General features: G+C 39.1%; 2 protein-coding genes across 3 annotated transcripts in view; one reads left to right on the forward strand and one right to left on the reverse strand.

The window, feature by feature from the left end:
- The window catches only part of LOC116335941 (butyrophilin subfamily 2 member A2-like), a 144,752-nt gene that overhangs the window by 111,398 nt on the left and 5,591 nt on the right, over positions 1-27,763 (forward strand). The window lies entirely within an intron of this gene.
- LOC116335939 (butyrophilin-like protein 2) lies at positions 11,084-21,754 on the reverse strand. Of its 2 annotated transcripts, none has more exons than XM_031759716.2 (6): positions 21,601-21,754; positions 18,649-18,999; positions 16,359-16,572; positions 15,561-15,625; positions 14,890-15,006; positions 11,084-13,447 (listed from the first exon to the last, which is right to left on the reverse strand). In XM_031759716.2, the coding sequence occupies exons 1-6, from the start codon at positions 21,647-21,649 to the stop codon at positions 12,789-12,791; spliced, it is 1,455 nt and encodes a 484-aa protein (XP_031615576.2). In that variant the 5' UTR covers positions 21,650-21,754; the 3' UTR covers positions 11,084-12,788. The 2 variants fall into 2 exon arrangements, with proteins under 2 accessions (XP_031615576.2, XP_039454667.1); XM_039598733.1 differs by lacking the exon at positions 11,084-13,447 and adding an exon at positions 13,624-13,999.

Consider the following 27,763-nt stretch of genomic DNA (forward strand, 5'->3'; position numbering starts at 1 on the left):
TTCTTCCAAGATTGCCCTGTATTTGGCTCCATCCATCTTCCCATCAAATTAAACCCCCCAATTGACTTCACAGTTTGCAACAATTCGTGACACGGCCTCCTGCCGCAATTTCTACACACCACAAACATACACTTTTAGACACAAATTCTTTTTGTTACTTTAATTGACTCCCATACGAGACACAGACTCAAACTGCGCTTTCACACACACTACACAGTCCTCTTTCTGCATCAGGCACTGGTTCAACTCAGCTCGGAATCTAACTGGCGAAAGCAACCGATCCTGCTTTTATGCAGACTTTAGACTGTGACAGGGACTTCTACCCTGACTTAGTTATTTAGGAGTCCCGAATCCCCAGGTTACCACCCTGGATCTCCTGCCCTCACAGGTCTCACCCCCATGTCCAGGGATAAGTGGAGCTGCCAAGCCCGGAACACACACGGCCCTCAGCCGGTGACAAGGCCTTAAACCCCGCTTTCTAACTAAATAGTAACACATGTCTCCTGCTTTAACGCACAGGGGCGGATCACAACACCGCCACTTTTTTCCTAATAACTAAGACGGATCAAACACCACTTCTTTAACCTACTGAGTGAATTTACACTGGGATACACTCAACTTAGCGAACAGATAATTTAGGCTTTATCCAGTATGCTTCGAAAATAAACGGGTCGTGCTTACCTTTTAATCATGTGAGCTAGCTCTCTGTTCGCCTCGTTTCACGATCTCAGCTCTGCCAATTCATCCTCTCTGGGCCTCGAGCGAATCCCGGGTTATCGGCACCAAAACTGTTACGAAATCAGTTTCACCCCGGTTCTTTTTTATTCCTCGAGGTATCCAGACACGGCACCGGACTCAGTAGTCATTTCACAAAACCTTTATTCATCTTTATTCATCTTCATTTAAGCATGCATCTTCTAGAAGGGGAGACGTGCAAGGCCAGTGTCCCTCTGCAGATCTTCCACTCCTTTGTTTGTTACAGTCAGCTTTATAGAAGTGACCCCATCATAAAACCCCCATGGTGTGCTGCAAACTCTGTGTCTGTGTGTGTATGCACGAGCATGTGAGTGCCTGTGTGTGCGCGTACCCGTGTGTATGTGTGAGTGCACCTGAATGAGTGTGCATGTAGGTGTGTATGTGGGTGTGGGTGCGTAACAGTTAAAGCACTGTGTGTGTGTGTCTCTGTGTATGTGACTTCCTGCCAGTCATAAAAGTAATCTCCTCACTCAATCTACACCAAATTCCTTTAGACAACATACAAAACACAGTTAACATATTACAAACACTGAGACCCCCACTCTACATCCACTGGGCCGTTGGCCTCTTGCTGTCTTACATTTACAGATAAGCATGTGGAGAGTCTCCTGCAAACCTACTTCTAAGTTATAACAATTATGAGTTTTTATTAAAGGTATGAGCATCAGCATCAGCAACCCCCAACTGTAGCTTCCTGTCTCCTTTTATGACAGCAGACCCCCAGTGTCCATAAATTCCTTTCCCTCTAAACAATTACAAACACTCTCAGGCTACAGCTAAGCCAAACTGAAACACAGACAAATCCTTCCCTATTGTTCTGATCTACTGCTGGACCCTCTCATCTAAGCAAATTTAACACATTATATTCTAATAATTGTTTTCTTGTACTCACAGTTGTCAGCCAGAAAAGGGTGGAGTGCCCACTCTGGGTGAGGGACGAGTTCCTGCTCCAAGTGGAGGAGTTTAAGTATTTCAGGGGCTTGTTCACAAGTGATTTCAGTGATGCAGACACCGTAACGGTCTGTTGTGGTGAAGAGAGAGCTGAGTTTAAAAGTGAAGCTCACAGTTTACCGGTCAATCTACGTCCCTACTCTCACCTATGGTCACGAGCTGTGGGTAGTGACTGAAAGAACGAGATTGCAGATACAAGCGGCAGAAATGGGCTTCCTCCGAAGGGTGGGTGGCCTCTCCCTTAGAGATAGTGTGGGAAGTTCGGCCATCCGGGAGGGGCTCAGAGTAGAGCCGCTGCTCCTTCACATCGAAAGAAACCAGTTGAGGTGGTTCGGGCATCTGACAAGGATGCTTTCTGGGTGAGGTGTTCCGGCTATGTCCTGCTGGGAGGAGGCCCTGCGGCAGACCCAGAACATGATAGAGAGATTATATCTCTCGCCTGGCCTGGGAACGCCTTGGTGTTTCCCTGCACAAGCTGGAGGCTGGGGAGACAGAGGTTTGAGCTTCTCTGCTTAGGCTCCTACCTGCGACCTGGCCCTGGATAAGCGGAAGAAGATAAATGGATGGATAGATGTTTTGTAACAAATATGAAAGATCAAATATAATGATGTACGGGAAAAAAAACTGTCTGCTTGTGTCTGTTGTACTTATCAAACATGGTATAAAACTTCTTTTATGAAGACAGGATCAATTTAATAGAACCAAATTTAAATGTTTTTTTTCGCTGCTCCCTTTAAGGGTCACTGCAGCGAGTCATCCGTGCACATCTCACCCTATCCCTAGGATCCTCCTCTGACACTCATCTCCACCCACACCACTCTGCCCTTGCTCTTTTCTTCACATCTCTTGTGCACTGTTCATCGCTTTGGAACTTTAAGACTTCATAGAGAGAAATGGGTTTATACACAAGAATTTTACCTGTAAAGAAATCAGAAATGCCAATTTCCAGTCAAAATAAGGTCATAAGATTTCAAACTATTGCTCTTCACATGCTCTGCACTGATGATGTTTTAACTCAACAACAAGTCTGTTTCATGATGCATTTGTCCATGATGTACTACATCATAACCTCTCGCATATACAACAGCAACTTGATGCGTCTAAGAAATGTTTTGAGGCATAAGGAAAATATTTTGTTTATGTTACAATAATGTAAGTTGAACCTGCTGCTTTTTTCCTGCAGAGTAACTCTTTGTTTCACGATGAAATGTCCGCTGACATCTCAATCTATTTTTCTTGAGCAGTCTTGAGCAGAGATGTCGTTTCCTTGGTGGTCCAGAAATATTATCTGAGACTGTGTTGGCCAGCAGTTCACCTCACACTGCAGAGTCACCCCACCTCCTTCAACTGAAACCACTGAGAGCTTTGGCTCCGAAACTGCCCCTGTAAACCAAAAATATCTGATTGCATAAGGTGTGCCAACTGAATGTTTCATCTGTCATCACTTCCTGAATAACCAGCTTAATTACTAGTTTTTATGTGCACAATTCAAGCCATCATCTGCGCTCTGTCAGACATTAAATTAAGCTTCGGGCAACCTGTTATACAAAATGTAGTTGAATGTGAGCAGCTAAAGATCACCAAATTATCAGTGAAAATTGAATCAATTAATCACATAAATTTGATAAACAACTTCAAAGAGATTTTTATTTATAACTCTTTGGTGCAAACACGCTTCGGTAAAAATGAATCCCTTTAAATGCACACTACTGTCAGGTTGTTAGATCATCTTATTCCTCACTTCATGATGGTATCATGTTTTGTTGTTTGTTTTTCCAATCTTCATATAATTTATAGAATAACTACACGGAAAAAATTTGTGTACACAGTTTGTAAAGTACTCGAGAGCACACGTAATGAAGACATAATGAGGACAAAACAAACCAGTTCAACCTGAGACGCCACACCACCCACGCACACGTGTGCACAAACTGAACTCTCAGTCTTTGTTGACACACTACTTCACACAACTTCAGAAGTCTCAGTTACTTCTGATCTTATCAATTCACAAGTTTAATTCTACATAAACACAGGTTCTTAGTATTGTTGCCTCGCAGCCTGCTGCACTGCAAAAAATGTCTATCTAACAAAGTGTTACAATCTTACAATCAGCCAAAAAATCTTTTTGATGTTGTTTTGAGAGTGGAATACTAAGAAAGTTATCCTCTTTCATTATTTAGACGTGACTTGGCTTAATCCATCAAACTGATCTCGCTGGGTCCATTTGGAATCTAAATATCAATAATTCACAGAAAGGTTTAAAAGGAATCCTTCACATTACCTGGCTCGCTGAGCCTATAATTGATAAACTCGACAAAGTCCAAAACCTGCTCAGCATTCCTAGCTTCAGTTATTTAATGAACTTGAGAGGACGTACCAACAACAAGCTTCACTACTGTGACCTCCCGAGGAGCATTCTTCCAGAGCTTGAGGCATTTGTACTTCCCTGCATCAGACATTTTCACATTGGAGATCCTTAATGAAATGTTTCCATCTTTCAGTTCTTTCATGATCAAGCTTGTCCTGTACTCAAAGACTGGATTCTTTATCTCGTAGGTCTCACAGCCATCCCGATACAAGAACACCACGTCTGGGTTCAGACCTTCTTTGGACCACTCAGCAGTCGGAAAGTCAGTGCTGTCAGAGATCCTGAAGTTGCATGGTAGAAAAACATCTCCGCCAGCAAATGCTAGAACCTGCTCCTGTTTACCATGTGCACCAAAAAATAAATAAATATCAATAAATGTATTCATTTTATACTACTTATCCATCTCTGGGTGAGGGAGGAGCAGTCTAAACAGATCTGCCCAGACCTTCTCCATGGCATTCCCAAACCAAATATATGATGTAATTATTCCAGTGATTTTCAGGTGTGTCCTCAGGAATTCCCATACCTGAATCCACCCACACCCCACCTAGGAGCCATCCATTTGTCATCATAATTACTTCAAACGTCTTCTTTGAAGGAGAAGCAGTTGTGCTTTGACTCTGAAGACTTGAGTTCTTATTCTTTCAGTCACTCAGGTGTAATTTTGGCTATAAATGAGGGCAAGAGTAAGGTATTATATATTTACCATGCCTGTAACAGCAAAGACATACAACCCTTGTGAATGTGATGTGCAGAATATTAGAAGCGGTTGACAACACTGATGAAGGGTTGTTTTCATTTCTTTAAGTTATGCAATTAACAATCAGACAAAAAATAAAACAAAGACATGATTTTTTTTTTTAATGAAGCTGCACTGCTGTGACATTTGACATTTTACCGAATAGTGCCGGTATTCCACTGATCCCTATAGTGTGAACTTGCTTTCTTGCGCAAGAACAATGGTTTGCTTATGGAATCTTGTGTTTTTCCTTCCGTGATAAGGCAGCAGATATCAGATATCATGCCATCATGATTGTCTGATCAAGCTGCACAAATGTGAGAAGATTTGCAGCCACTCAAGGCCTGAGTGACTTTCTTTGAGCAATACAGTATCAGGCATAAATGGCAGTGCATGACCAGATGAGGTAAAAGAGATGGTTTATTAATGATGATCGAGGACTTACGACAGCTGTAAAACCAAAGACAGACTCTAGCACCTCACGTGGCAGATAGACAGCACTTCCTCATACTTTGAAAACCAAGCAGTATAAACAAAAGTTTTGAAAAATTTCCACTGCATCAGACTGACAGCTTCATGATTTTATGGTCTGATAACTTAGTGTAACAATGCATGTAGGAGATTAAGTAAACAAGATCCTTTTTCACTTGTGACATAAGGAAGATAATGAGATTATTGTTAGTAGTAGTAGTAATAGTAGTTAAACAGTAAAGCTATGGGTTTTTTACCTATAGCACTCATTCGTAATCTGAGACTGATGGAAACTCCAGAGGAATGCAATGTAAATGTGCACATCTAGGAAATTTTCCCATGGATATATCTTAAAAGGATTTAAATCATACAAAGGTATGCTAACATTTCTGGCTGCAATGAAAATGCTTTCACAATCAGCTACATTTATTTTTTAAGAATCTTCAATTAGCTATACTTCATTGATTTCCGCAGCATTAAAAAAATGCAACACTATACTTATTATTACCAACCACGTCACCAGTGGATTAGCTAAGCTTGTTTGTTGTTTAAGCCACAAAAAATGTTTTCAGATAAAGATCTTACATTTCAGAAAGAGTCCCCAATTGTTTGGTTTTACAGTTGTGTCTGTTAAATGTTTTTCCATAAACAGGTGAAAAGTCTTTTTAAAAAGGCATAGATGTCTGGGATGTCCTTCTCACCCAAGCTCTAAGTGTGACCTGATTAATGTTGATTAAAGTTGCAAAATTTTCCCATAAATTTCCATTAAGGATGCTTTGAGTGCTCGATCTCTCTTGTGCCTTTGTGAAGTATTTGTGTTTTGAAAGTGAATACGTGTGACTGAAACGAGACTTGGACATTCATATTTATGGCTCAGTGTCAGAAACAGGGGCGATTCTAGGATCAGAGCTTTGGGGGTGCTGAGCACCCAGAGAGCTGCCCAGCCAGGCAAGATAAACTTTACACGTCACGATGAGACTTCTTCCCTGTCTCTGTCAGTCCCTGCATCCTTAAATGTCTCCAGTTGTCCCGAGTTCCCTCTGACTGTCTCCTTGGTGCATTTAAACCTGTTCCTTCCTGTCCTCATCGTCTGTTGTCTTCATCTCCATTATCAGTCATCATAATTTTACCATCTCTGTGCAAGTCTGCAAATTTCTTTATTAAATCATAAGATTCTTAAATTCATCAAGTCTCTCTATGCCTGGGTCCTCGTCACAAAACATGACATCACTGTTTTGTACATTTTAACACAATTTAATCCCCACATTTGTGAAAGAAAAGCAAAACACTTTTTTAAAAGTCTGTAACAAAACCATCAAATCTGATAAAGATTATTTAAATGCTGCAAACGAAGAATGGGTTGGAATATAAAAAATACATATTCTAACCTTAATTACTGTGGGAAAATGATGAATGATGATCATAGTGAGTAAGAAGTAAACTGAGTGCATTTTTTGGACAGAGATTCACTTTTAATGTGTATGTATAATACAATACACTCAATACACAAAAAAATACACAAAATACACTCCAAAAATAGAGTCCTTGAAATGTACAAATGTACAAAATATTGATTAAAAAAATTATAAAAATGGAGGCAACTTGGCCTATGGTACAATGTATACAATGTATGAAAATATCTTTACTGCAGATACTACTATGGCTCTGCAGATTTTTTATTTTATTTTAACCTGTGTCGCCTCACCTTGAGGTTGGCAAATCTGTCTGTGACTTTTTGGTGATCAACTCTTTCAAGCAGTTTAACAGTTTCTGTTTTGCCTGTCACTGTTCCCTGTCTGTTTTCTTACCTGGTTCTTCCTGACCTTGTACTTTCTCCTCACGTTCCCCTCTTTCCTCTCTCCCTCTTTGGACTGACAATCATACACAAATAGATTGTATTCAATTAGATGAAAAAATTACATTAATATGAAAAAAAAATATTATTAAGATCACTAATAAAAAAAACTCCTCTCTCAGTGTACTTTCAACCAAAAGACAAATAACCAAACCACATGTACATCTAATAAAAGATATAAATATTGAAACACTGATCCAACATTATCCTTTATTGACGGATCATTTATTCTTTCACTTTTACCTGAATGTTGCTCCTGGGTTTAATATCGGCACATATGACAAAATAACCAGCTTCTCTCATTCCACTTCAAACAGGACAGTGGTAACAACAGTAGGCTAAAACAATTTTACATTTTAAATAGGCTGTATAAATTTCAATGGGAGCAACAGGACGGTCAAATGTCGCTGATTTTACTACAGAGCAGGACGGATTGTAGGGTAGCAAACATTGCCGCAAAACACGTTTTCAACACAGCAGGTTACCTGGTGTAATGTTTTTCAGCTAGAAAGAAACATGACTCCTATCTAACTATATAAAGAGTAACTGAAGGTTAAATGCAGCTAATATGTCCTGTTTTAAGCCAGGCACTTACACCTCCGCTCCGCTGCGTCTCAGCCACCATGGCTCAATGGCGCTAGAGCCAGAGTGGCTCAGCTGGAACAAACCATTTTGGGAGGGGGGGTATCTATACTATACACCCCCAGAAATGGGCTAAAATTGCCCCTGGTCAGAAACTCAAACAACTCTGCCATAAAAGGAACGCAGTATGATAGGGCACAATAACAGGAATCATTGTAAACACACAACTATTCAGAATCTCTGGGCAAGGGACCAGAGATGTGGTGCTGCACACTTTCTGGTTTCCTGGTTGGAGTTCTGTTGACTAATCATAGGTGCACCAAATTTCCCGGGCCACCCATGAGGCCAAGAAAAGCTGGCTGTTGCCCCAGAATTAGCAGACTAACATGGGCTCTCAGATGACAGTAGTAAGGAATAATAGTAGCAGTAGTAATATATTAAAATATAACAATAATGTAAACTGTATTATCGCAGTGATGATCACATGAAACAGCCGGAGGCATAAAGCCAAATCTGGGCTCCCCGCAAAATACTTCTTACAAAAGAACAATGATTTGTATTGTTGACATAATAACCTTTTGTATACATCCTACCACAAGATATAAATGTGAAAACAGGTCTTAAGTTAATCCGACTCATCAGTGGAAACTATGCAATAACTTGTTTCATATTCCAACACTGTGAATGCAAGAATGCATGACTCATATCTCCCTCTTATCACTCCGTGAGCCTATAATTACTATTATAATAGGAATAACACCTTCACTTCAATGCTACCATAAAACAGATAATTCTTTTATTTCATCTGAAGCACATTTTAAAGTATAGAAAGCAATAACTAAAAAAAAAAAAGAATGAAAAAAATGTGGGTAATGAATTTAGTCCTAAACAAAGGAAGTAGATGGATGAGTTTGTAATTACATTCACATATAAACATTTTGCAGTTATGAACAGATTTAGGAAAATCCGATTAGAATCGGGGACTTTGTTGGGACACTTGTGACATATTGCGATGTAAAGTAAAGAACAGAATAACATTTTTACATGTTATGTTGAGAAAATGTTCAACATACAAGTGTGACAAAAACATAAAGAAAAGAGAACAAAATAACTGTAAATATTGGGAAAGAACTAACAGCTTGTTGAAGCTCCTGGAAGGTGATTTTGGATAGCTTGCTAGTTATTTGGGGTGTGAGTAGAATAAAACAATAATTAGAAAAGAATGTGCTTAGGTTTGCTTATACAATAGGGTTTGACGCTAGAATCAGTTGGTTTAGCTATAATTCCTGGTGTGTAACTGTATAGTGTGAGGAATTTATTGACAGTGGGGGTCTGCTTGTTGTAAAATGAGGAGTAAGAGCTGCCTCAGCTAGGTAGTCCACTTACTCTATAAAGGTGTATATGAGGAGTGCTCCTCAGATCCACTTGGTGTTTGCTGTGACTACATGTAGTGGGATCTCCAGCCTCATCTGACCCTTCTTCTCCAGCTGGGATATCAAACGGATCGGTGAGGTCAGGAAGAAGTGAACCTCAACAGGGGCAAAAGGCTAATGTACTTTGACAACTGGTTAAAAACTGTTAAAATGGTCACTTGGTGAGTCTGTCAATGCCTACCGAGACTCAAAGACAATTAGTAGACAGAAAAGTAGCTCAGATAAAGAAAAACAACTAACAACTAATTGTTACCGAGTAACAATTATTACTCGGGTAGAAAAGGAGAATACAAGTCTGTCACATGAAACCATTTAAAAACCAATAAGTTAATGAAATAATAAATAAATATATTGTGGTTAATGCAATACTACAACTCACTACATTACTAAGTGAGGAAAGCTGGAAAAACTGTCAAACCTGAAGCGCCACGTACATTTCATGTTTGAACCATTGTCTGTAAACCTCCATAGATGGTTGAGTGGAAAAATCCCAGCAGATCAGCAGTTTTTAAAATACTCAGACTAACCTGTCTGACACCAACAACCATGCAATGTTCAATCATTGTAAATAACTGTGTAATTGTTCTTTTTGTTTACTTTTCTGCAGTTCTCGTTACACAGAATAATTTTTATATCACTCTGTTTTAGGCCTTTACACTGGCTTCCTGTCAGGTTTAGATTTCAGTTCAAAACCTTGGCTCATTCTTTTATCCTTTATGGCTTTATGGGGTGAGGTCCCCACCTCTATGATTATTCTCCGAGCTGGTTTCTTAGGTCCTCTTTTAGGGGCGTCCTTGTGATTTCATGTGCCCGTATGAAAACTATAGCTCCAAAACTTTGTATAAACTTGACATATACTCTTGGCCTCCTTCACTCCCTAGGCTGAGTGAAGGAGGCAGGAGAACCAGCCTAAAACTCATCTGTTCAGACAGGCATGTAGTAGTGTTTGTGTTTAGTTTTGGTTCATGTGTATCTACCTGGACTTTTTAAAGCACTTCTTTACTGTTCCCCTGTCTTGAAAAGTTCTGCTTTAACAGATTTCAGTTATTTACTAAAAACAATTACTGTGACGTGACGTGACACTATTATGCTAAGCACTCTACAGAGGAAATGACTTTTCTGGCTCCATGAAATAGCTTCACTCACAGCAGCAGAAGCCAGTTTGTCCAAACAACAGTGTTTCAAGTCTAAGGAATGAAAGGTCCAACTGAGAGGGAAAAAAACCCCAGTTAAAACAAGATTTCAATCATTATTTGGGGGCTGCAACGATCTTCTTGCTGTCATGTTCCCAGAATCTAAAGCTGGTAAAACGAGTTTGGCTTATTTCTTATTTAGCCTTAAACTTTGTGTTACTCAAACTTACAAATCATGGACATTTGCCACTTTGCTCTTCCATTTAACTTCATTTACAACCCTTTTTGTCATTACTATTGGCATTACATGCATTTGCAGCTCATTTGTGTAGCTATAAACACATGTAATATAATGTAATAATAGCAGCTGAAGTAGTATTCCCCTCCTTACCTGTACAAAATAGCAGCAGCCCAACCCACAGGAAAAAACGCTGATACGTCACTAAGGGGCAAAGGCTGAAGTTTCCCTCTAATCAATGAAACTGTGTAAAAGTTCATCTAAAGACAAGTCTGAAAACAGAATGAGCCCATTAAAGACAGTACAATAGATAGGACACACAGAGAATAGCCTGGAGTTCATTCACTAGGTTTCACTATCGGTGTGTGTGCAGTGCGTTCAAGAACAGTGCGTGTTCATTGTTTCCTGAAGTCCTAACCTGTCATTAGAGTATGAAATAAAATACAGTGATAAAAGCGTTTCCCAAGTAAAATGTGAGAAATCTATGATAAAATCTTAACAAAAAAAAAAAAGGAAAAAAAAACTAAAAACAGATGCACCATACATTCTCTGGTGGGATTTGCTGGTTTAATGGACATAAAACAAATAAAATGAGCAAGTGCTACCAGTTTAACTGTAACACAGTGGACACACAATGGACTGAACTTGCCACTTGAGGGCTTGACCTTTTTTCTCTCTTTCTTTCTATTTGTGAGTGTGAGTGAACATTTTCTTCCTGCACACGAGGGCGCTCCAATCCGAATATATACACACGGATAACACAAGTCACATGACAATGCGTTGGGAAAACATATGAACGGGTGCAAGTGGTTATATTTGACTTTAAATGGCCTTCAGGAAGCCTGGAGAGTATTCTTGAAGACTACCCAAAGAAATTAGAAGAAACATTGCCTAAGAGAGTTTAGACTTTGATACATTGAAAAACACAAACACAAATGGGTACAGTCTTTGTCGTCAGTGTGTGCAAATTCAACAAATGTCCTACAAACTTTACAAACTACAACTTTTTAATAATAATAATAATAATAATAACAACCATACACAGACAGTTGAAGACATAAAAGTAACACTAAAGATTTACATCAATATACATTATAGATACAAAAAAATACAATAAAATAAATAAACACTTAACATCTGGGTTAGTGTTCCTGGTGTGATCATCTGACAGTTAAAATCTGGGCAGCGATAAAAGCATTTCATCAGTATAAAGTGAAGTCAGTGAAATGAGCTCTGATTCATGCCAGCAGAAAGAACACTGGAATAATCAAGGCAGGAAACAAAGGCACAAATGACCTTGTGCAAAACATTAGCAAACAATAATGATATCATTTGGATTTTTTTTTTTTAAAGATAACAGAAACATTTTCTTTTACATCAGCTACTGACACAGAGCTCAATGTCTAAAGTTTCAATTATAAAAATACAAAGACATCAATTTCCATTTGCACAGTTTATGCAAAAAGATATTTGGAAATATTTTTAATTGAAGAACAAAAAGGTTAATGTATCAAACGCATTAATACGTAACACTATGCACAAAAATACAATAACAAGCAAAAAAAGGCTTGAAAGTGAAAGAAGAAAGTGAAGTAAAATTATTCGGTTTATTGGAAAAGACACTCCTGTATGTTAACAAAGTGTTAACAATGTTAACAAAGAACTTTTTTTTTTCTTCCCCTCAAAACAAACAATAACATACAAACTAGCCCCAATCCTTAATATAAAAGTTAAAAGAAAGAGCCTTCTATATATAAGCAACAGAATCACAAGCACCACACATCATGGTTGGGTCCCATTTTATGACTGGTATTGCCAAAAAAAAAAGAAAAGAAATCATGCTAAATATTAAAAAACATTCAAAGGACAAGCCTGTACCTGTATCAAGTTAGCTTAGTATACTAGAAACACAGGTAAACCACCAGGCTGGCTCAGTTCTTTTCAAATTATATGTCCATTTTTCTGCTTATTTGACTCCAGGCCCAGAGGCAACAGTCTAAACAAAGATGCCCAGCTCTCCTTTTTCCCAACCACCTTCTGTAGATCATCCAGGGGCAACACTGAGGCACCACAAAAACAAGTGCAACATTTACATCACAGCAGACACTGAAGCTGACTGTTAAGTTCCTACTCATCGCTTCCATCACTGGTGTTAAATTTCAGCTCCTAGTTATTGCTCAGTTAAGGAGTTTTAATCATTTGAACCAAGTGAGTATTGTCTTGCCATGCACATATGCTTGCAATGTACAGCTTACATTTCCTTTACTTTTCATGTCTTAATAAACTTTTCTGTTCATCTTCTTCAGGTAAATTTCTCAGGAGGCTGTGACGGTTATTACATTCTGCTAACTGTGGAAGTACTGAGTGCCTACGCTGAGGAAGGCGGGTGCTTTGATGGGGTGAGACACTGGAATAGGTCAGATACCCATTGAGAGCAGAATAAGAGTTGGATGTTGCTGAATGTAGTTGGAAAATATCTGGACTGCTGCAAATGCAGTGCTTACTTTGAGATCGGTGGCCAGGTGCTGGAAAGCTGTTTTGCCTATTGATAGCAAAGCTTGAACCCCAGCTTTTGGGTAAGTTGTCAGATTTTAGAGTGTTAACGCTGGTTGAAGCTGAAGATGAGTTTGGATTGTGCACACTGGTCAAGTTTTTGTTGTCAGGGCCATGAGTTAAGAATAGTTTGGAGGGTTTTGAAATGTCTGCTGTGGTTGTGGAATGGCACTGGACAGTTGTTCCACTGTTGTAGAGAATAACTTTGTTGTCCTGTAGTTTTCGGGTCTCATCTTCCATAAAAAACTCCAACTCTCTTTTCATCTGCCCAGTGCTGCCATTTACCAAATTGTCTGTGCTGTTAACTCTCGTTGGTTGGACAAATCTTTGATTCAATGGCTTTCTGTTGACTGGCTGCTTTACAATAGCTGTGTAAACAAAGATTTTTAAAAAAAGAGATGAATCATCCTGTGGTAAATGGAATTCAAATTGTCAAGATGGCTATAAGAAAATTATCCTACTTTTCACTTGATTTATGACTTCAGTAAAAAAAAAAAAAATGTGATCACTGTATAGACAAAGGAATGCCAATAAATACACAGATCAGGCAAATCAATATGATCACCCATTGAATATTGTTTTGGTCCCCTTTTTGCTGTCAAAACAGCCCTGACCCTTCGAGGCATGGAATTCACTAGACACTTTGTCGATGTTAGCAACACACAAGATGTTAGCAAAACATCTTTTAAGTCTTGTAAGTTGTGAAGTTGCTCCTCCTTGGATTGGACTTATTTGTCCAAACATGTCCCACAGACGAACAGATTGGATTGAGATCTGGGGAATTTGAAGGCCAAGTCAACACCTCCGACTTGTTGTTGGGCTTCATAAACCATTTCGGATCCATTTTTGGTCTGTGGCAGGGGTGTATTACGTTGCTAAAAGGTTCAGGGAACCATTTCCATGAAAGGGATGTACATGCTCTGCAAAAACAATGCTTAGGTAGGTGGTACATATCAAAGTAATATCCACATGGATGGCAGGACCCATGGTTTTCCAGCAGAACAGTATGACACTGCATCTGCCGGCTTGCCTTCCTCCAAAAGTACATTGTGGTGCCAGGTTTTCCCAGGTAAGCAGCTTTCAGTGGTGGACAGGGGTCAACATGGGCACCCTGAGTGGTCTACAGCTATGCAGCCCCATATCCAACAAACCATAATGCACCTTGTATTCTTACACCTTTCTACCAGAAACAACATTAACTTATTCTTTAACTTGAGCTCCAGTAGCTCATCTGTTGGATTGGATCACACATCCATCAGCGAGCCTTGGCTGACCGTGAACCTGTCGCTGGTGTACCACTGTTCCATCTTTAAAATATTGACCACTGCAGACCAGGAACACCCCAGCTGTTCTTAATTTTTTTTTAAAGATGTTCTAACTCAGTTCTCTAGCCATCACAATTTGGCCCCAAATTAACTTGCTGAAATCCTTACGCTTACTAGTTCTTCCTGCTTCTAACATCGAGTTTGAGGACAAAATGTTCACTTGCTTCCTAACATATCCAACCCACTTACTGGTGCCATGTCTGTGATCATAATGTTATGCCTGATGAGTATATAATATTGAGTCAGTTGCAAAACTCCTGAGTTTCCACCCCTTACACACATGCAATCTTGTCTCTGTGCTCTCGCTGTAAACAGCAACTACAGTTTTCTCTTTCTTAAAAACAGCAACAAAAAACAATGCAAAACAAATCACCAAAAGCAGTTGGTGTCATTACAAAATGTTTCTCAACTGCTCAGTAGCAGTCTATATCCAAGGCCCTTGCTTTGCATTTTTTTTTTTTGTATAGTTCAGAACTGTGACTTACCAAATCTGAAGCATTTGTTGCATAAAAGGGCAATGAAGCCACCTGCAACTAAGAAACACACAGCTGTTCCTCCGATGGCGATGGCAATAGTTTGAACATCAGACTTCATGCAGACACCTGAAATGACATAACATTGTGTTGAGATATGAACAGATAATGCATACTATTTAGTTAATATGAAGTACCCTATATCTAGAAGTTTTTCTTCAAGTCTAATGAGTCCTTATTGGTAGGAAAAAAAAAAACATCCAATGCTCAGGCAGGCTTATTTATTAGGCTACGAGATTGGCACAGTGACACTTGCTAAACTTTACTGCCAACAAACTCCAGACAATGTCAAGAATAGAGGTGATATGCAAATTGGCAGGCATGTGGTACAAAGGTTGTATGCAGGCTGTATTGTAAAAAAAGATATAATTTGATATCATCATCTCTAAGTATAAATAATAAAGACGCAGCAGTCACTGTTAGGGTGTCAATCCTGGTGTGAAATGACATGTGGAAAGCAACACGAGAGCAAACGGTTAACATAGTGGTCATCTGTTAAAACTCCACACACGGTAATTTATAGAAATCCCAATAAAACCTACACATAAACCCCACGTGGATAGCAAATGCATAAAAAAATGTGAATATGGGTGTTTGCATGTACACATGAAGATCTGGCATACCTGTTATGAGGATCGTTGTTTCCCTGGTCTGGTAAAACTGTGGTTGATGAACTCTGCAGGTGACACTGTTTGACAAATACACAGTTTATAAATTAATTTTAATTAGTCTTATATTAGTGAAAAGCAAATTTTACGGTTAGTTGGTGAGTATAAACATTATCTGCAGTATTGTGCACAAGTCTTGAGCCAGTCTGCTTTTCTTTACCTGGGGAAAAAGTGCAGTGATTTATTGAAAAGTACAAACTCAGATGGGAGGGTGGAGGTTCAGTTTGTAAGCAGTATGCTCCACTGCTTGTATGTTTAATTCGTTGTTTGTGATTGTACAAATATTTCTTTCAATAAAAACACTTTGATTAGAAAAAGAAAAGTACAAACTCAAATGGGCACACAGTCTGAACTCTCTTAGACAATGTTTCTTGTAATTACTTTAGGTAGAAGAATACTCCTCGGTGTTCCTGAAGGGTTCTCAAAGCTCTTCTTTGGATGTTCTCACATTGTGATGATGATGATCTCACATTGTGAATATAGAGGTCCTGGCTCTCAGGAGGCCAGTCCATGGATGATTAGTGTTACACTGTGTGAGAACTATTTCTTACAAACTTACTTAATGAGATTAGAGAGAGAAACAATGAGTTCTGAGGCTGTTTTCATGTTGTTGTAGCAGAATATAAAGAGAGGGGCTCAAAACTTTTGCACAGCACTGTAAAAAAAGTACTAACTGGATAAGTATTGTTTTAATTTCTAAACCACTTTATAAATGGTTTATAAGATGGTGTACAGTAGGTATATAATTATAACCTGCTGGTGGCTCTTTGCAGAGTAGCTCTTTGTGTCACAGTGAAACATCCATGGGCGTCTTGTTCTCCTTTGGGGTTTTCCCCATAGATGTTGTTTCCATTGTCATCCAGAAATGTTACCTCAGGCTCTGGCAGCCAGCAGTTTGCTTCACAATGCAGTGCTATGTCACTGCCCTCCGCTGAAATCACTGAAAGCTTTGGCTCAGAAACGGCCACTGTAAAAACAACAAAACCAGAAGGTGTGACCATTATATCTGCCATCCCACGCACGTATCCTTATTTCTGAATAACCTGTTATTGTTTTTATGTTAAAATGACATCCATGACGTCTAACCCTAACTCTTTTGACCACTCTTGGCTTCTGAAGTAGAATGAAAGATGCTCCAAGTGACACACACACACACACACAATACAAACTGCTCTTACACAATTTGATTCAACTATTTATATAGAGTGCCAAATCACAACAGCAGTTGCCTCAAAAGCGATTTAAATCGTAAAGCCAAGACCCGACAAAAATTTTAAGGAGGTGTGCTTTTCATCAAGCAAAAAACTGTTCTAAAGCTCCTTGAAATAAGGTGTTTAAGTAGATGACTAGTTTCTCCTCCTATAAAAAGACTCTGGTTCCTGAAAGTCTCTTCTTCTGACAAAAGAAAGGTTATCTGGACTGAATCGATCCTTAATCATCGCAACTTTTACAGGACCGTAAACGTTACATTGGTCAAATATTATTAATATCATAATATGCACTTCTGAAAAGTAATAAAGAGCAACAGCAAAACATCTGCAAAAATCACTGCAACAATATATAACTGGCCGTATGCCCAGTAAAATAAATAAATAAATAAGGCTTTATCATGCACGATTTACTATACAGAAACCCCCCCAAAAACATGGTGGAGGTATTATCATGGTTTGTGGTTGTGTTACCATTTTTCAGTCACTGAGAAAAAAAAATTCAAATTAGTGGTGTCAGCGTTAATCCAGTAATACGAAGTTAAAGGCATAACCGCGTTAACGTGGAAAATCCCTGGTAGCTCATTAACGCGAATCTGCCCATCTGATGGCTTCACGGCGTCAACGCGTTAGCGCAGTTAGCTTGTTAACCCGTTAGCACCATGCAGCCCTCGCACAGGCTGATCCCCGTTAACTCGCTAACTTGGATTTGCCGCGTTAACGCTAATACTCAGGATACTTGCCACTGAGGTGTGATATATATAGCTGAAAATAATGGCTTGTTATGTTCTGTTCCTTGCATTTAGAAATCTGTTTAAAGTTTCCTTTTCTTTGTCCTATTATGCTATGTTTTTATCTTTGATCTTTGAGAGCAACTTTGCATATGTCACAGTTCAAAATAGTCCCTACTCCTCTTTTATTGGTCGTTGGTGCGACTCTTCTGTTTAGCTCCACTGTCTAAAAGAAGCCAGTTTCCCCTGTTTTCTATGTTTTCTTCTGTTTGACCTCCATAAACAGAACATTTGAACAGAAAGAAAATTTGCTCTGTCAAGACAGTGGCTAACTTTATCAAGCAATAAAGCTTGATACTCCAATTGAGACTCATTTAACTATGGACATATCATTGATTTTTATTCAATTTGGTATATGAAAAATTAACATACGACCCGAAGAACCGCTTCCGATCGTTAGGTATAATTAACAGCTCAATTGTTTATTCAAAAGTAATATCGAATAGATTGATAGAAAATCAGATGACTAAGAGATACGGATGAAGAAAGGAAGCAGCCCACAGATACTGTCTATGTTTAAAGCCAAGTTCTGTGCTGGTAGGGGTAGGGTCAAGCTATTTTTCCGCCATATGTTAAACAAACATAGTTTCAAAAACTAGAAATTGTTCCTTTTTTTGAAATTTATTTGGCCTTACAGTTCTTCTGTTATGAGATTTCAAATTAGGTATGACAAATTACATATATGTTGAGTAAACCAAATGAGTAAATGCAGCCCTAACCTTAAAAAAGGTCACCAGCAACAGATGATAGCAATTTGTTAAATTCATACATCTCTATGAGACCCTTTTGGAATAATTTGGTGTGTGTTTTTGTATGTATTTAAGAGACATCACACATACAGCAATCTACCTGAGTATACATTTTTTGGAGCATGGTTTTTCCTCCTAGAATTAAAAGTTGTGCCCTTTCGAGGTCTGACTCTAAAGTAAAACCCAGATCCTGATCACATATTAAATGAATTGAGCTGAATTGGACAAGGACCCATTGTTTAAGTGGGTGGAGCACAGGTGATTTTTGTGTGGAAATGAACATGAGTGGACATACCCACATCCAGCGCCACTGTTGTAACCTTCCTGGCGACATTTTTCTGGAATGTGAGGCATTGGTACTTTCCAGTATCAGAAACCTGCACATTGGAGATCCGTAATGAGATGTTTCCATCTTTGAGCGCTTTCATGATGAGGCTCGTCCTGTACTCGAAGGCTGGATTCTTCATCTCGTAGGCCTCACAACCATCCCGGTACAAGAAGACAACATCTGGCTTCAAGCCTTCCTTGGACCACTCAACAGTCGGAAAGTCTTCCTTGTCAGAGATATTGAATCTGCATGGTAGAATAACATCTCCACCAGCAAAGGCAAGAACCTGCACTGGCTGACTATGAGCAGGGGTTCCACCTAGAAATAAACCATAAATGGTAAATGGTCTGTATTTGTATAGCGCTTTACTAGTCCCTAAGGACCCCAAAGCGCTTTACACATCCAGTCATCCACCCATTCACACACACATTCACACACTGGTGATGGTAAGCTACATTGTGGCCACAGCCACCCTGGGGCGCACTGACAGAGGCGAGGCTGCCGGACACTGGTCCCACCGGGCCCTCTAACCACCACCAGTAGGCAACGGGTGAAGTGTCTTGCCCAAGGACACAACGACCAAGACTGTCCGAGCCGGGGCTCAAACCGGCAACCTTCCGATTACAAGACGACCCCCCAACTCTTGAGCCACGATCGTCCCATAAGAGGAATAACCGACCATATTTATATTAATAAAGCTGTGTGCAATATGTGTAAAACTCTGCTCGGACGTATTCAATGCCTCCATGTGGATTGCTTCCTGTACATTATTCTATGTGTTATAGCTGAAGAGAGCACAGAGCTCCAAGGCAAACTCTGCAATTTACCAGTCGTTTATAAAACTCTTCAATACTTTGAGTATTGACCAGCAGGATTACAGTTACATTACAGAGACAATCAAGTCTATCACATACAATTTTAACCCCACATTAAATCTGTAAGGGGATAAATTTGTAACAGCAAAAGTGTGACACATAGAGGAGAAAGCCTTTAATGAAAGAAAAAAAAATTCTGACACATTAAACTGTTTTTTTGGGGGGGGGGTTAATTTTTTTTTAATCTGTTTGTTTGTTTGTTTGTTTGTTTGTTTGGGGGGTCTTTTTTCTCTTATTCAGGTTTGGACATCTTAAACCATGTTACATTATACAGCTTTTGAATCCCTATAGGTCTAGAAATGTAAGTTAATTTAGGTAATTTATTTGAAAATTACCACACAAGTAAGACGCCCAACAGAAAAATAAGCTGCATGAACTGGCAAGGTTGTTTTGTTTCTGAGGACTTTAAACACTACAGTCAGCTGCACTAATTATCTTTTCACCTGCATAACATTCCAGCTGTACTTTCCTGTGACGCAAGTGCTATGGAGGATTAGTCATTCGACTATTTCCTCATCCAATTAATCATGAACTTTTGAATGCACTGCATTTCTGATGGCATGTATTTAAAATGCATAGTATTTGGTTCATGATACAACTATTGCCACAAGTCCATGTGAAGTTTGCAGTGTCCCTGATTGCTTAAGGGTGACTAAGATATTGGCCACTGATGAAAACACAGGTTGAATTAGAGGTGCACATCAGAGAAAAACACTTTTCCAATCCTTGACAGAAGAGAGGAATAGTTCATGAGGTAATCTGGGGAAGTCCCCAAACCTGTAAGATGTATAGTTTGTACATACATGAAAATGTCCCACACTGGCTCACACAAAGATATTCTATGTCCCACACTTTGTTAGGACTCAGAAAACTGTGACATTTAAGCAAGATACATAAAAATATCATGTCAATAACACAAGTGCACCCTCACCAGATACTTTGTTAGGTACACCTGTTCAACTGCATGTTAATACAAATATTTATTCACACAAATCACATGACAGCAATTCAGTGCATTAAGGCATGCAGACATAGTTAAGAAAACCTGGTGATGTTCAAACTGTGCATCAGAAACTTTGAACATGATTACAGTTATGCAACAGTTAACAAACCGCACATTTCATTCAGGTATGTAGTGTGAAGCTGTGCAATTAATCTTCAACAATTAAAGTTTTTCTCTTTCAAGTCCCCCAAATTCACTCTGCACTAGACTGTGGCATGTTTAATTCACATATCTTTTATTTTCTCTTCCTCTCTTATGCATTTGCAGATGTATTATATTAGAATTTGGGGTTACCTTTGAATGCATTGTGGGGTTTTTTTTTTTTTTTTTCAAACTTTGTGAGTAATCACGTTAAATAATTATAGGTTCAGCACTGGTCAAAAATACTATGATTACAACTTTTGTAGTAATTAATTATACAGCGCCACTACAGTATATATAATATGAAATCCTGTCTATAATTTTGAAAACTACCTTTTCTGCTTTTATCCAGTCTTCTTAACAACGTCCTCAGATCTCTGCAGATTTGAGGCTTGAGCTAACAACGCCGAGATTTTATTTTCCAGCTAACTGGTTTGGCATGATTTACAGAGGTGGCGGCACCATGTGAAGTTTAAACAAACACTTTCTCACACTAGTGGAAGATAAACACTAGCAGTATTGCTTGTATATGCGGTACGTGCAGTGAAAGGTCCTGTTGAGAGTAAGTATCCTGCTGACGGCCAGGAATCACAGTTCACCGCTTAAAAAAAAAAAAAAAAAAAGTTACTTTAAAGAAATCCTGAAAAACGTGTTTTTTTTTTGTTTTTTGTTTTTTTTTTTTTAAATCGGTTGGCTCCTGTGATATTTATTCTGATAACAGCGATGATCTACTTTGTCATCAAAATGCGTTTTGCGGTTAACCGACCTTTTATTGTTGCCTTTCAATAAAATCCCTAATGTTGTTTCGCGCTTCTGTATTTACTTTTCTCGTTGACTTACTTAAATTGAATTAAATTGGTGTTCGAAATAAAATCAGCATAACCCAGCTCTCTTTCTTACCCATATAAGAGGACAGCAGACTGGCAACCACGAAAACACGATGATACATCACCAAAGGATGAAAGACTTTTTCTCCTCTAGTATTGAAGAAACAAACTAAATGTTTTGGAAGTTATCATTTTCTCTGCAGACACCAGCGGACCTTCCAGATCAGTGTGAACGGCCACACTGACTGACATTCACAACTTCAGTTTTTTTCGATCTGGGGTTGGCTGTGGGCGGTGCCGCACTTACGTCATTTGTCACCTGCTAACACACTGACGCTTCAACACACACACAGACACACACACACAAAAGGTTGTGCTCCTGAGTCGCCATCTGGTGTTCGAAATAAAACATTACACTCGACTTACATAGCAAAGCAGGCTGGTGGTGCTTCATCCAGACAGCTATCAACTTTCCAGCTGCATAGTTTGACTCATTGAGTCTGCCAGAGTATATATTACCCTTGGTGAAGCTCTAAGTATTACTATTATTAGTATTAGGTCTGACGTACTTTCAGGCTGGATTACAGAACAAGCAAAGCACATCTGCAAAACTTCATTGCAATTTTGCACTGATAACGTTTAATTTTTAACACGAGCCTTTCTAATATGGTCCTGATCCTATAGAGAGAGACTCTGTTCAAGTCCAGTTTCACGTTTACAAAAACGTGTTGATTTACCCCCAAATAAAATTTTAAAAAGTAAGTTATTAAATAGATTTCTTTTACAACCTTCAGGTGTACCCTGAAGAGAAACTAAAACTTCGGTAGAACTTCAGACAAATATGTCAAAATATGAAAATGATAAAAATCAAATCCCACATTGTGTGTATATGTGTGAGAAAGCGTTACAGAGAAAAGTGACACTAGAAATGCAATATCAAATTAAGCGACGTCAGTGAAGGTGCACGGTAACGTTGAGACACGAGGTTTCATATATCTATATCTGGGTCATTCCTACTATTCGGTGCCATTTCAGTGTGATCACTCTTCATCAAAAAATACAAAATTTTGAATTATTTTAACATTTCATCTAAAAGAGGGATTTTCAACCTATAAGAAAAATGTATTGGTCCAGCTAAGGATATTATATTATAATATTTTTTAAATCAAAGTCTTTACCCATGACGTGCCAAATGTCCACCCTGTTACAGGACATTCAATTTTCTATTAATAACTGTTTTGAATACACAGTTATAGTAATATTTACATTTTCTAAAAGCTACAATGTCCCTTTTAAAATCTGCAAGGAAATTTCAAGGAAGTATTTTAAACAAGCATTATATTGAAAGAAGACAGGTTCAGTTTTAAGACACAGTGTAATTTCAAAAGATTGTTTTTAGATTCAAAGGAATATAAAAAAAAATTGGCTCCATTTCTAAGTAACTTAATTTTGCTGATTCATTCCTCCCAATAACCAAAGAGACATGCATTATGTTTGTTGATTTGATTTAATTAACAAAAGAAACACACAGGTAACAGGGTGGACATAACATCAGTGACAAAAATACCACCTTAAAGAAACTTTGAACACCTTCACCATGCCCGTCCAACCAACACAGGTAGATACATGTCCACATTAAACAAGCAAATTTTCACTGTACACCCAACATAATGAACATTTTTCACACCTTTACCTATGCAACAGACCAGCAACTCCAGTTTTTTTCAAGGAAATCCCACACTTTCCTCTCCAGCTGAACTGACCTCTTATTCAAAGGTGTTGGTTCTTTCATCAGACACACAACCTGGTCATCCCTATACCAGATTATGTCCTCACGTGGACTTGGCCAGTGGAACTTGTTGGTCCCGTTCTTCTGCATGCATTTCACTTTTAACATCCTCTTCAACCTCCAGAATGATTCCTGGGTAGGGTTCACCATCGTAGTTGATAATGCACCACTGACCAATATGATCTTTTGTGATGTTCTCAGGCCGGGTTGGTCCCTCAGTGCAATGTGGACTTGCCTCTTGACTAAGGCTTATCTCCTTCAGGCCATAGCATTCACGGTCCAGTACACCTTTGTCTGCCTGGCAAAGGCAGGTTATGTCCCTGTATTTTATTGTTCCTGGAGAGAAACTGAGTACTTGGTGGATTTTCATGGTTCCTTTGACAGGCACAAGTGTCGGTCCATCAATAATTTCTTTTACTTTCCTCTCAACATCATCTTCTCCCACAAAAAAAAAAGTTCCACTGAAGTGCCCATGTCTCTCAGCTTGTGAAACATAGCTTCTGCGTTGATATCTCCTCCATGGCGGACAATTGTGTCAGCTGACCTTTTAAGGGTGGCTCCAATACCATCTGGAGCCCCCTTTCCATGGCTGGCCTCAAAAAGTTCCAGCTGATGTTTTTGAACCCTTTTTGAATGGCTCTTTTGAGAGCAGGTAAAGTTGCCCTTTTGTTTGTATTGTGTAGCTGGACCATCGCTGAAGACATGGAGGTGTTTGATAAGAGGGTATCTTTCTCTGATCATGTCTAACACAGGGTCAAGATGGGCCCATATCGCAGGGGGATCATGCCGCCTGGAAGGTGAGATAGAGCAGATTGTTACTGGTGACTGTTCAGCTGCAGTGTACAGTACTCCAGTATGTAGGGTTGCCTGCTGGTGTGACCCTCCAAGTGGACTGCTTGTACTTCTTGAGAATACTTACAGGAGTAGTTCTCACTGAAATCTACATGTAGCAGACATTCATCGTTTCTCAAATTTTCTCTCAGTTGTCTGTAGGCCCTATACTGCCATCGGATATTAAAGACGTGCCGCCTAAATCTGAGTAGTCCGTCATGAAATTCCCCTGCAAGTGCATCCTCTGTTGTCATGACAGTTGTCTTCACTGTAATTGTTGACTTTTACCAGATACCTCTCCATCATTTAATTTTTCATTTCATTGAACTGTCAACTCTTCTTCTAACCTTGAGGGTCCTGGTTGTGGGGCATTTTCTGGCTCTAGGGAATATTCTGGACTTAGGGAGGAGTATTCATAGCCTCAAATTCTGTCCTGCCTTTGGCACTAGCCCTCTGCTTTCTTTTCCTTTCTCGCCACTGCTTTCTCTGTGCTCTCTTCTGTCATTCACTGAGATCTGCCACTTTCTTTTTTTCCTTCCTCTCTGTCCTTTCTCCACTTCTCTTTCTCTTTATTGAGATATATCGGTCTTCTCTCAGGGTCAGCATCACGACGTGCTCGGTAGCACCGCTGCTTCTCCGCAGCAGACATTGGTGCCATTCCCTGAAAAATGTATACTATTCAAAATCTTCTAAAAGTATATATATACAGGTTAATAATAATTACCAATACACACTTGTATAAATAACCCTAAACACTAAACTTCTATCATCTTACGTCCCCCCCAGTTACCATGTGTCCCCCCTGTTACAGTGCATAGCAATAACAGGGGTGACGGTAACAGGGGGAGATTTTATGCTAAACTTAGCCATTACTACTAGTATGATGAACAACAAGCTAGTACATGGTGACCACTAAGAACCATTTTTAACATGTTTATTAGCCATATTATAAAAATTACAAAAAAAAAATTGTTTCCACTATTAATAAGCGTAACAGGTTGGACGTGTTATGCTTTGCCACATTACAAAATCTTGCTAAAACATTGAAAAAGGGTTGATTAAAGAGTGGTACTTACTGTCTTCTTCTTGAAAGTTTTCCTCCAAAATATGTTACATCCGGGAGTGTCATGTGACTAAAAGAATAATCAGGTGATGTGTTCTATGGAATTCTTATCAGAGTAACAGGGGTGACAGTTGATTCAGGGACACAACATTTTTTAAAGATTTTTTAAGTATTAAACATGCATTAATAATAAAAAAAGAACATTTGATGAGGAACATTAGAAATAAGCCAATCCAGAAATGATGAAAAATCTAGATTTTTTTTTTTTAAGTTATATTTGTAACTGAAGTCGAGCAAGCATGACTGGGGACATAGTACTTTAGTGACTTGTGCTAAAATAAAAGTAATTTACGTTTAATGTATTTATCCTGTGTATATATCAATGTGTTCTATGGTAGAGGGGGGTTAACCATACAAGAAAATGGTTTAGAAATAAGCATTAGACAAGTTTTACACTAAATATACCATATTATGTCATTAGGACTCAAATGGCACCGAATAGTAAGAATGACCCATCTATATATGTACATATATGTGCTATGTGCAATGTTTCAATGTTTAAAATAATAATAAAACAAACAAACAAACAGCGTTTAGTTTGAAAACACTGAGCTATGTTTATCGTCGTCATGACTTCCTCGTTTTATACACGTTCACGCGGCTGATCGCACGTGACAGTATAAACAAACAGAGCTCTTGCGCAGCAAGTCGTAGAGCTTTGTTCGTCTTTAAGGTAAGTGTTTCTGTTAAATACTTTTGACTATGCTCATGAGAACTGTTATAGAAGTAAAACAGCTTACAGTGTTGGTGTAAAGGATTTCACTTTTATGTACAATGATATATATATATATTTATATATATACTGTGACAAATGATACAAAAACAAAACAATCAAGAATACAGTGAAAGTGAAAGCGGTGGAAGGCAAACCTAACTTTCGGACGGGAGTAGGTTCAGCTACAAAAAGAGCATTAATGTCTTATAAAATATGAATATAAGTAAACAAGGAAACAACAGCAGCGTTACGTAGTCGACTTAATCCCAAAAGTAGAGACGCAGAGTTTTCAGTGGGTAAACATTTCGTCACTCATCCAAGTGACTTCTTCAGTCGATTTAAATGTTAAAGAGTTTTCTCAGCTGATGGACGTGGAGCGTCAAAACCGCAGCAGTTCAGGGGATTTTCAAACCGTTCAGCATCGTTTATGTGTCTTTGTCGTTTTCTGGCTTTGGGATTAAAGCAATAGTATAGAATAGAATAGCTTTATTCACATTATATGACATAATAAAATCACAGGTGCATCTCCTTTTAAACATCAGTATAAAATATCTAATTAAAATCGACTATTATTATTATTATTATGTATATGTAACGGAGGGAAGGTGATTTTAGCACAAGTGTTATTAAAGGAGGAAACCCTCCTCAAAAACGGACGGAGCAGTGGAGCAGCCAAGGGAATGCACTAAATTAAAAACTGTATTTCTAAAATATAATTTTTTATATTTAAACAGTTAAAAATGTAAAATGAATTAAAACAACCCTGGCCAGGGAACAACACAATAAAAATCAATAAAACACAACATTAAAAATCCAGTGGCGTCCGCCACGGTATAAAAGTCACTAAAAATTAGAAATCCAGGGAAGCGGTGCAGAAGGGAAACCCGGCGGCATCCTCGCCTTCCTGTCCGTGTTCTCCGCTCCGGTGCGTTAAACAAAAGAAAGGCAGCGACAGTCACTACTCTTTTAGCGGCTACCGTTCATTAGAGTGGGATAAGTCAGAAGACTTACCCCGGGTGGGCAGAGCTCTTAACTCTGCCCGCCGCTTCCTTGTAACACGCCAATCGGCACCGGCCCGTCTCGCCGCGAGAGGTAGAGCACTGTCTCGCCGCCTCTAGTTCCCCGCAGAAGCGTGATCTGGCCTCCTGTTACTCCAGCAGCAGGACCGCTCGCTCCGCTTCCCTGCTCGCTGGCGCTGTATCCTCGTTCACCGCTCCACGCCAAACTTCACCAGCCCCACACTGACGCCAACTCCGGCGCCGCCGCCGCTTGCGGCCGTCACCTGCCACTCCTAGTCTGCCATTCCTGCTCCTATAGCCTGTCAAGCCTCCCCGAGCCTCTCTTTCAGTAGTCTGGTAGGCCCTCTTATTGGCCTCTGGGACCTCGTAGGTGTAGCAGGTTCATAATTGGGGAGGGGCGGAGTCTTTCCGGACAAGTCACCAATAAATACCATAAAAATATGCAATAAAGCTCAAAAACAAAACACTGTACAATATTAAAACACAGCAAAACATGCACAATAAAAAACCCTATAACTTGTCCATTTCAACCTCGTGACATATGTGCTTGCCTTAAAGCATTAAACTGAAAAAATGATGAGCTGGGTGGAAGAAGTCTTTTAATAAATGGAGATATATCTGATCAAGAGTTATTTCTGATTCTAAGTTTTGATTTAACCTTGCTATTTAATGGCATTTAACACAACAGCAAAACAACAAAACTCGTGACTGCAGAGAGAAAACTGAACGTGACAGGAAGCCTGTGCAGAAACTTTAACA

Source organism: Oreochromis aureus, linkage group 3, assembly GCF_013358895.1.
Source record: "Oreochromis aureus strain Israel breed Guangdong linkage group 3, ZZ_aureus, whole genome shotgun sequence".
In the NCBI taxonomy this organism is placed as follows: Eukaryota; Metazoa; Chordata; class Actinopteri; order Cichliformes; family Cichlidae; genus Oreochromis; species Oreochromis aureus.